At 48.2% G+C, this 10,127-nt stretch overlaps 1 protein-coding gene across 2 annotated transcripts in view; it reads left to right on the top strand.

The window, feature by feature from the left end:
• Positions 1-338: 338 nt before the first annotated feature.
• The window catches only part of grid1a (glutamate receptor, ionotropic, delta 1a), a 218,918-nt gene continuing 209,129 nt past the window's right edge, over positions 339-10,127 (top strand). Inside the window, exons 1-2 of one of the 2 annotated variants that reach the window (XM_052079708.1) lie at positions 339-891; positions 2,712-2,867. In XM_052079708.1, the coding sequence (XP_051935668.1) occupies positions 813-891; positions 2,712-2,867 (235 nt within the window). In that variant the 5' untranslated portion in view covers positions 339-812. The remainder of the gene's footprint in view (positions 892-2,711; positions 2,868-10,127) is intronic. The other variant, XM_052079707.1, reaches the window with a different exon arrangement.

Genomic DNA, 10,127 nt, shown 5'->3' with positions numbered 1-10,127 from the left:
CTCGTGGTGTCCGTGGGCATCTGTCACGCCACGCGTCTGGTCACAGTGCAATGGCAGCAGCGGCGGCGGCGGCGGCGGCGGCAGTGCTGGTGGTGGACGTGTTGCGTGCGTGCGCGTGTGTGTGCACGCCCCCCCCCCCACATCCTCCCCCCTTCTCTCTCTCTCTCTCTCTCTCTCTCTCTCTCTCTCTCTCTCTCATCATGTTGCGTCTTTCCCCCGTCTCTTTTCAGTCTTTTTCGAGTCGGTTCGTCGGGACAAGCGCTCGCTGCAGTCACGTGATCCGCAGAACCGTGGTGTGAGTTCCCCCCCCCCCCCGCCCTGCCTCAAGAATAATTTGGAAGCGTGTGCACGCGCTCCTCCTCCTCCTCCTCATCCTCCGCCTCCTCTTCCTCATCCTCCCGCATCTTCCTCTCCTCCTTCTCCTCACCGGCTGCTGGAGGAGGGCGGGAGCGCCCAAGTGTCTTGCACCGGAGCTCACATGCATGTCCAATCCGCCCCCCCCATCCATCCCGTCCCCCCTCCCCTCCTTCTCCGGAGCAGCCTTCCCACAGAACTCTTCATTTCTGTGGCTACTTCTAGCGGCTCAGGACGTCTAGCTGTTTTTTAATTTTTATTTTTTAAATTTTATTTGATATATTTTTGACATTTTGTGGTAGGGGGGAGGGGTAGTGGCTCGATCAATCCGTTGGGACCAGTTGGACTATACCGGACGGCCGAGCGTTCGTCCAGTTTTTTTTTTTTTTTCCGCTCTCCCCCCTTGTTGGTTTTTGTTTTCATTCTTGAATGAGCTATTTGTGCCGCTGCATGCCGCCATGGAGCTGCTGCTGGTCTGTCTCTCCTTGTGGATATTGCAATGCAACTCGGCCAAAGGGGACTCCATCATACACATCGGTAAGCCGGCCGTGCGCGCAGGTGAAATGAGACGCGAAAAAAAAAAAAAAAAACGGTCGCAGCGGTTTGCGCATTTCTTGCGTCCATTTTTTGGGGAAATTTGCTTCGTCTCTCTGGCGCTGGAAAAGTTATTTCTTACACACCAGCCCCCGTAATTGTGCGCCGTCCATATTCTTGCAGCCTTTTTATGTCTCACACACTCTCTCGCACTCCCTCTCTCTCTCTCTCTCTCTTGCACACACACACACACACACAGACACACACACACCCAGACCGGTTTATGTGATTTGTGGGGACCACTTTTTAGTTCATCACTTTCGGGGACCACCCTTTCCAAATGACATACAGCTCTGCAAAAAATCAGGGATACACAAGGTGGTGGTGTTAGCCTATGAACACACACACACACACACACACACACACACACACACGCACACACACACACTCGAGTCCTTTCAAACCTGCACATCTCTGCTCAATGCACGTTTGGAACAAGAAGCAACCGTTTTCTGTCGGGTTGCGAGGGGAGAAGGGGGTTTCGCCATAGCTACAAATGGATGTGGGCTAGCCCCCCCCCCCCCCCCCCGTCTTTATGCCGGCAAGCTTCAACTTCCACCGGGACGTGACTGCCATGTCAATAAAGAGCAGCGGGGAAGGACGTCAGTGGACTTTTTAGCCATGCAAAACGCATAGAGAACCTCTTTGTGCGCCCCATACTGGTTTTGCCCCCCCCCCCGCAAAAGAACGAGGAAGAACCTCACCACCTCTAATCTTGATCCCTCCTCCCCAAAAGAACGAGGAAGAACATCACCACCTCTAATCTTGAACCCCCCCCCCCCACACACACACACACACCTTACCCAACCCCCCCGCCCCCACGTTGCAGTGCATGGTGTTGCAGTGTCAAACCACCAAATATATCAGCTGCGCTGTGCGCATGCAGCAGCGCTTCTCACTTTTTTTTTGCTGCTGCAACAGTCTGGGCCAGCAGCAGCAGGTGCTCCGTCATCAGCTTTTAGTGCAGCACCGGGACTTCATCCAAGTCGTATTGGTTGATGCACGTCAGCAGGCACCAAATATACTTCTCCTTTCCGGAAAAGTCGCCACCCCCCCGACTGATATACGCCCCTGTCTGACAGCGATGCCATAAACACACAAGCAAGAGGATGGAGAGTGGGGGGTGGGCTTTGATTTGGTTTGCCTCACAGGCACGCAGCTCATGGGTTGGACCGCCTGTAATTGCCCCACGGGGATAAATAAAGTTTTCTGAATCTGAATGTGTGTCGCTGGGTCTGCCATGACCCTGGACACGTGAAAACGGGGAAGGCTCTCGCGCTAACCAAAATGGTGGATGCACACCTGTGATTCTCCCATCCATCCATCCATCCATTATCTACCGCTTATCCGGGGCCGGGTCGCGGGGGCAACAGCTTTAGCAGGGAAGCCCAGACTTCCCTCTCCCTAGCTACTTCGTCCAGCTCTCCCCGGGGGATCCCGAGTCGTTCTCAGGCAAGCTGGGTGACATAGTCTCTCCAGCGTGTCCTGGGTCTTCCTCGGGGTCTCCTCCCGGTGGGACATGACCGGAACACCTCACCGGGGAGGCGCTCAGGAGGCATCTGAATCAGATGCCCAAGCCACCTCATCTGGCTTCTCTCGATGTGGAGGAGAAGCGGCTCGACTCTGAAACCCTCCCGGATGACTGAGCTTCTCACCTTATCTCTAAGGGAGAGCCCGGACACCCTGCGGAGAAAACTCATTTCAGCCGCTTGTATCCGGGATCTCGTTCTTTCGGTCATCCATTTTTGTTTGTTATTCCGCAGGTGCCATATTTGAGGAGAACGCCGTGAAGGATGACGAGATTTTCCAGCTGGCGATCTCGGACCTGAGTCTAAACGATGACATCTTGCAAAGCGAGAAGATCACGCACTCTGTCAAACTCATCGAGCCCAACAACCCTTTCCAGGCTGTGCAGGAAGGTAGGCGCATGGCTTTGATCGATTTTGGAATGTCCCGTTCAAAAATGTTGCCGGATGACATGTGGAAGGAAGGGTTGTATGGTTGGTTGAAGACATTTTCAAAAAAAAGGGAAGGAGGATATCAGATGAGTTGGTAGTATGGAAAACAAATGTGTAGGCGCGAGGACCGACGGGCCAATATCCGTAATTGTTGCAGGAAGGGACCAATCATGGAACGCTATAAGCTTTCAAAACTTAGCTTGTAGCAGACGTGTGCACATTTTCAGCATGACGTCTCTGATCCACTGGTGAAAGGACGCTTTGATCCTCTCCTCCTTCATCCATAACTCCTTCAGACAACAAATTGTATGCAGAAAAGTGGAGAAAAGATTGCACGACTGTCTGTGTCCTACGTGTTGTGTTATTTTGACTACAAAAATGGCGTCGCGTGAGTGGCTGCCTTTACAGCAGCTCCTATATTTTGTTGTTCTACTTCTTCCTTTCATAACTTTGCTGCTGTGAATGGGGAATTTCTCCAATTGCGAGACTCATAAAGGTTGTCTTATCTTATAATGCAGTTGGGAAGCAATGAATGAATGAATGAATGAATGAATGAATTCATGAAATGCGCTGCATGGAAAGTGAGGTGGGTAGAAGAAGGAAGGAAATGAAGATGATGAATGCAAGGGAGAAACGGGAAAGTCAAAGGAAGCAAAGAGGAGGAAGGAGTCGGGAAGGGCTGTGAGGAAGACCGGCATGAGCGAGTGAAGGAATAAAGGGAGGGAGGAAGGTAGCGGGCGGGCGGGCGGGCAGGAAGGAAGGGGAGAAAAAGTCTTCTTCCTGTTGCTGGCAGCGCTGCTGCTGTTTGCATCTCAGCATGTCAAAAGAAACAAGCGTGCGTGTCGGTACGTGCGCACGAGGAAGCCGTCTCCTGGCAACCAACAGCCAGGTGGCAGCAGTGAGTCGCATCACCGATCGCTTCACAGAAGCCCAAAATCCAAGAAGAGAAAAAAAGTCTTTTGCTCTTTGTCATGCGCGCGCGACGCGTCCAAACATGCCGGGGTGGCTTTGCCTTCACGACTGCGTGACAAGTGGCGCAGACACCGGAGCGAATTCCTGCTTTACGTCGAGTCATTTAGTCTTTCAACAGCTTCCGGGGAACTTTCAAAGCCTTTCGTGCGCCGGGTCGTCCCTTTCAGTCATTGCAATTTAATTCATGGTCGTCTCCATTCACAAAGCTGTGTTGCGCATAATGCAGAATGCGCAGAACATCCGCCGAATCCAAATCGGCATACTGCCGTCGCGCCAGCTTTCGATGATCAACATGCGCCAATAACATCCTCGTTTTTGACACAATTTCAAATTAGTAGCGCGAGTGGCCTGGGTTGCTTGACATGATTTAGTCGACAATCCCAACACACGAGCTATGCCCAAACTGTTGCGTTTTTGTCACGTTGTCTTGTTGTTTTGGCAAGTCGGAGCGTCCAGAATCAGAATCAGAATCATCTTTATTGGCCAAGTATGTAGAACACACAAGGAATTTGTCTCCGGTATAACATGCTGCACTAGTATCATCGGAAACAACAAAATCATTGAACCATTTTAGAGTAACCAGTAGTTTTGTAGTACCATTTTGTAGTACAAGAAGAGTGACTACGTCAGTGACTGTTTAAGGAGTTAATGGCTAGAGGGGAAGAAGCTGTTTAAGTGTCTACTGGATTTGGTGCGCATGGATCTGTAGCGTCTGCCTGAGGGGAGTGGCTGGAAAAGGTGGTGGGCAGGGTGCGGAGGATCCAGGAGGAGAACAGGAAGAAAAACTTAAATGATGAAGGGAGGCGGGGGGGGGGCAGAATTTTTCATCTGTGCATGAGAACATGCAAACTCCACACTGGGAGGCCGGAGCTGGAATCGAACCCGGTACCTCTGCACCGTGAGGTCGACGCGCTAACCACTGGCCCACCGGGCCCGCCTATGACAGAATTGCCATTTTAAATATAGTCAAACTACACGTGCGCACTCGTACTATATTCATTTTTGATCATTCGTTTTTCAATGCGTCTGTAAAAGGTATCAACTCGAGGTTCGCAGCAAACAAAATAACCAAGTTACCAAAAAAAAATAAATGTACATTTGTTTGTTTGTCGTTCTTTCGCGAGTCGCCTTCATGTTGCTTTTTCCGAGTCGGTTTGTTCAGTAGAGGTGGAGACTGCTACAGATTTCACCAATTCGTTATTTGATCCATTTTGCCATTATTCACAAAGTTCCCCCCAAAGTTTCGTGGAATCGCTTTATTAACTCATTCAGTACCAGCTAATTCTAGACCGAGTCTGAAACGACGTTTAAAAACGCTTTTGGGAGTGAATGAGTTAAAAATGTGCCCGTTTGAGAATGTCAAAACGACGGTTTCGGAAAAAAGAATAGTGCTGCGCGTTTGACTTTCGGGTCGTTGGCTCCACCTCCTGGTACATAAAGCGAGTCTTAATATAACTTGAAGCGAGTGCCGCAAAGACAATTTGTCAGGGATATTGATTCATGGCCCATTTCCTGTGATGACTCTCCCCATTGGTAGCTTTGATTGCCTATCCATCTTCATTACACTTCCAACTGTTTTAGAGTTAAAACGGCAGGAAATGACTGCAGTTGCTATGTTGAGGAGCAGGGGCGGCGGGGGGTTGGGGGGGTCATGGATGCGTACCCCATTCTCGCGTTGGAGTTGAGTGACAAGCGGGGATACCTTGACCTTTGGCTTTGCTCTTTGGTCGGCCCCGCCATCCCCGCCGTAAGTGGCGGTTGGGACCCCGTGGTGGCGATGAGCGAGAGGAGGTGGGGGGGGGGTCTCTGAATGCCGATGAGATCAGTGAGGAAGAGGGTGCCGTATGGCGACGACTTGAATAAACATGAGTAGACATGGGGAGTTAAGAAGGGCGCTGATGAGGAAAATGCGCTTGCCAAGTGAGGGGGGGGGAGGACTTGCAGCGTCATGTTTTGTCCTCACGTGGCTTCCTCTCCTGCCCTTGCCTGCAAACTTTCAAGTCCTCTCGTGACCCGCAGGAGGATGACCCAAAACGCACGCCGCCAAATCCCACAAAGTATTCTCGTCAAACGGCCGTCGTGGCGACTGTTGCAAGGTGCAACGATGAGAACAGAATTTTTTTTTTTTTTTAAATAGTGATTCCAAATCAGGTTTTCATAAGAATTTATATACAGTGTATATATACGTATCTCTATCTATCTCTATCTATCTCTATCTATCTCTATCTAGCTATCTCTCTATCTCTCTATCTCTAACTATCTCTAACTATCTCTAACTATCTCTAACTATCTCTCTCTATCTCGATCTCTATCTCGATCTCTATCTCTATCTCTATCTCTATCTCTATCTCTATCTCTATATCTCTATCTCTATCTATCTATAATAAGGGTTAGGTTCATCAACAGTTGTATAACTTTTTTTTATTTTTTAAATGTCATAGCTATATATTACAATGTCCAACTTGAAAACCAAAAATGAAAATGACTCAAAAAAATCTGATCAGCTCGATCAAAAGTAATGAAAATAAGACATTTGTCAATGTCTGCTTTTACTTTGGAAAACAATTGAGAATCTTGCTGAATTTATGGCAGATGTTACGAACGAAACCGGGAAGTGAATCCATTAATTTTTTTGTGAACTTTCTGCAGTGACATTATGAAACAGTGTCCTGATATTGAAAGGGGAATGGAAATGCAACATTTTTTGGGAGAAAATCGGATTCGCAGGTTATGTTCCGCACTATTATCCTTGCGGTTAGTTAAAATTTTGGGGAGGTGACGTTTGCATGGGCTCAGAGGTGCAGCTGATGCAAAAGACGAAGTGGTTTACTGACACTTAGAGTGGATCATTTGAATAATTGATGGCCTTCACAGCAACGTGCAGTACACACCTGGACAAAAAAACAACCAAACCTGAGCGGGTCAAAATATAATGCATCACACTTGTGTGCACCTTGTTCTCTTTCGGGAGGCTGCGCAGGGATGTGCTTTGATGCATTACTGCCACTAGTCCAACATTTGTCTTTTTTTTTTTACGGTCGTAGCCCCACCGCCGTGACTACACATGACGGGATGCAGCGGCGTTATCTCGCAAGGTAGCGGAATTGCATTGATTGATCCGCGAACTTTGCCAGCCTGGGGAACCAAGTCCGTGTCAGTGGAAATTATGTTGCAGTATTGACAAAAAAAAAAAAAATGTCATTAGTTTTCTTGTTGTTAAGCACTCCCAACGCCAAGCTCACATTCTCCCTACTTACTTCTGGTTTCGATTTGTGCTGCAGCACGTTCAGGATGCGCATTTTTTTTCCCCTTCTGCCGGTTGCTAGCAACTACATTTTTTTAAAATCAGAACATTAGCATGATTAAAATTCATCATGCGGCGTACCTCCGCCACGTGGACTGCTTCGTCCTTTTAGTTTAATGCAAATAAACATTGCTTCATGACGTCGACGGATTAGCATCGGTGTAATCATCTCTTACGTGACTGATATTTGAACAAAAACAGCGTTGCCAGACACAAAACAGAAAATATATTCTTTATCATCTGCGAAGAACGAACATTTCCGCAGCTCATGTAAGAGTTGTGATCGTCTCCATATATTGCATATCGTTAGGTTTGTTTTATGAGCATGGTTATGGAAATATTTAATCATGAGGGCACTGATTTTTAATTTTTTTTAAATTGCTGGTGTCAGGTAGCATCACTTTTAAGGACACCCCTCAATGCTTCGTCCTTTTAGTTTAATGCAAATAAACATTGCTTCATGACGTCGACGGATTAGCATCGGTGTCATCATCTCTTACGTGACTGATATTTGAACAAAAACAGCGTTGCCAGACACAAAACAGAAAATATATTCTTTATCATCTGCGAAGAATGAACATTTCCGCAGCTCATGTAAGAGTTGTGATCGTCTCCGTATATTGCATATCGTTAAAGTTTGTATTATGAGCACGGTTATGGAAATAATTAATCATGAGGGCACTGATTTTTAATTTTTTTTTTTTAATTGCTGGTGTCAGGTAGCATCACTTTTAAGGACACCCCTCAATTGTCACCTTTGTTAGATTCCTCAATAATTATCAATAATGTCCTGACTCATCGCACAGATTTATGAAAATTCGTGATCACGGACAGAATCAAACTGAAAGTTAACTGTGAGCCAGTGAGAGAGACCAAAAAAAAAAGTGCTCTCTTGTATTACTCATACAACTTCAGCGAAACCTCAACAATCGATTAGCAACTTGTAGGTGTTGTACCAGCCATACGCGTTATTTCTGTTCTCCGTGGTGGGAGGAGATTTTTGGTCCACCGAGTAGATTTATGTAAGTTAACAGCAGCTGATAAGAAACTGATGAGAATACAATACAATACATGCTGATTTATATGACGAGTTGATTGGTTGCCTTTGGGAGGAGGCAGAAGATTCATCTTCCAGGTTTCCAAGGAAAACAATGCCTACACGCTCCTTTGTCAACCGGAGCGAACGGCAATTGAAAGCCACTCAGTGCAGGTAGACGCTCGCTCCTCCGCTGTGCTGTAATTTGTTGAGTGTTCTGCCCCACAGAGTCCACTTTCCCTCCCCGCGTGTCACCCATGCCAAGGTAAAGTCAAGGGCGGCTTCATCCCTTTCGCTCCTTCTGTCCGTTAAAGATGATTTTGAGAGGCACTTCCCTCCCTCACTCCCCCACACACACCCTCCCTCCCTCCCCCTGCCCTGTGCGCAATCTGTCACGACAAAAGGTGAAAAGATGGTTCATTTGAAGATGTCTGCACGGGTAATTTCATCCGCCATCTGATTCTCGGGTTTATGACAACTCATTACTCGCCGTTGCTCTAAATGTGATGGAACGTTGCCTGTTCACTATTACTGTGCCCCGTGAATTTAATAATGCCGCATAAATCTCGGTAATGGATTTGTTTGTGTTTTGATGTCTTTTCCGGCGGCTCGGGCGCAAAGAGAGGGGCGCGGGGGGCCGACCTTTTTTGTTTGTCGCCCACCCGGTTAATGATACCACGGTTATTTTAATCTGCGTAAACGCTCGGGTACCTTCATCAGACTAGTGATGCTGCGGCAGAGGCGGGGTGTATCTTGCACAGTTTAATCTCCTCGGTGTTTGGGAAGGGTTAATTGCAAGATCAGTGGAAATACTTCTTCGCGGGCCGAAACGGTATCATAAGCACTGACCTCCATTCATTCATTCATCTTCCAAGCCGCTTGATCCTCACTAGGGTCGCGAGGGGTGCTGGAGCCTATCCCAGCCGTCTCCGGGCAGTAGGCGGGGGACACCCTGAATCGGTTGCCAGCCAATCGCAGGGCACACAGAAACGAACAACCATTCACACTCACACTCACACCTAGGGACAATTTAGAGTGTTCAATCAGCCTGCCATGCATGTTTTTTTTTTTTTAATGTGGGAGGAAACCGGAGCACCCGGAGAAAACCCACGCAGGCCCGGTTGCCAGCCAATCGCAGGGCACACAGAAACGAACAACCATTCGCACTCACACTCACAACTAGGGACAATTTAGAGTGTTCAATCAGCCTGCCATGCATGTTTTTGGAATGTGGAGCACCCGGAGAAAACCCACGCAGGCCTGGGGAGAACATGCAAACTCCACACAGGGAGGCCGGAGCTGGAATTGAACCCGGTACCTCTACACTGTGAAGCCGACGTGCTAACCACTGGACTACCGGGCCGCCCTTGACCTCCATTTATGACAGAAATACTATTTGCTCCGTGGAGTTGTATTAATTTGCTCTTGAGCGTCTCGTGAACATGCGTTAGAGCATCTGTTTATTGCTAGCATGACAAGTTCATGATAGGGTTTTGCCAAAAACGAAATGTTACCGGTTTGTCGTTATATATTTTTTTTAGAACGTAGATCAGTTAAAACATGAGAGGCTATCAAGTTTGGTGCATTTAGGCATGTTAAGTCCCCTCTGGGGCGGCCCGGTAGTCCAGTGGTTAGCACGTGGGCTTCAAAGTGCAGAGGTACTGGGTTCGATTCCAGCTCCGGCCTCCCTGCGTGGAGTTTGCATGTTCTCCCCGGGCCTGCGTGGTTTTTCTCCGGGTGCTCCGGTTTCCTCCCACATTCCAAAAATCATGCGTGGCAGGCTCATTGGATGCTCTAAATTGTCCCTAGGTGTGAGTGTGAGTGCGGATGGTTGTTCGTTTCTGTGTGCCCTGCGATTGGCTGGCAACCGATTCAGGGTGTCCCCCGCCTACTGCCCGAAGACATCTGG

This window comes from Hippocampus zosterae, chromosome 11 (assembly GCF_025434085.1).
Source record: "Hippocampus zosterae strain Florida chromosome 11, ASM2543408v3, whole genome shotgun sequence".
Classification (NCBI taxonomy): Eukaryota; Metazoa; Chordata; class Actinopteri; order Syngnathiformes; family Syngnathidae; genus Hippocampus; species Hippocampus zosterae.
Note: the sequence above shows the minus strand (reverse complement) of the source record. Positions and strands in the feature narration are given on the sequence as shown.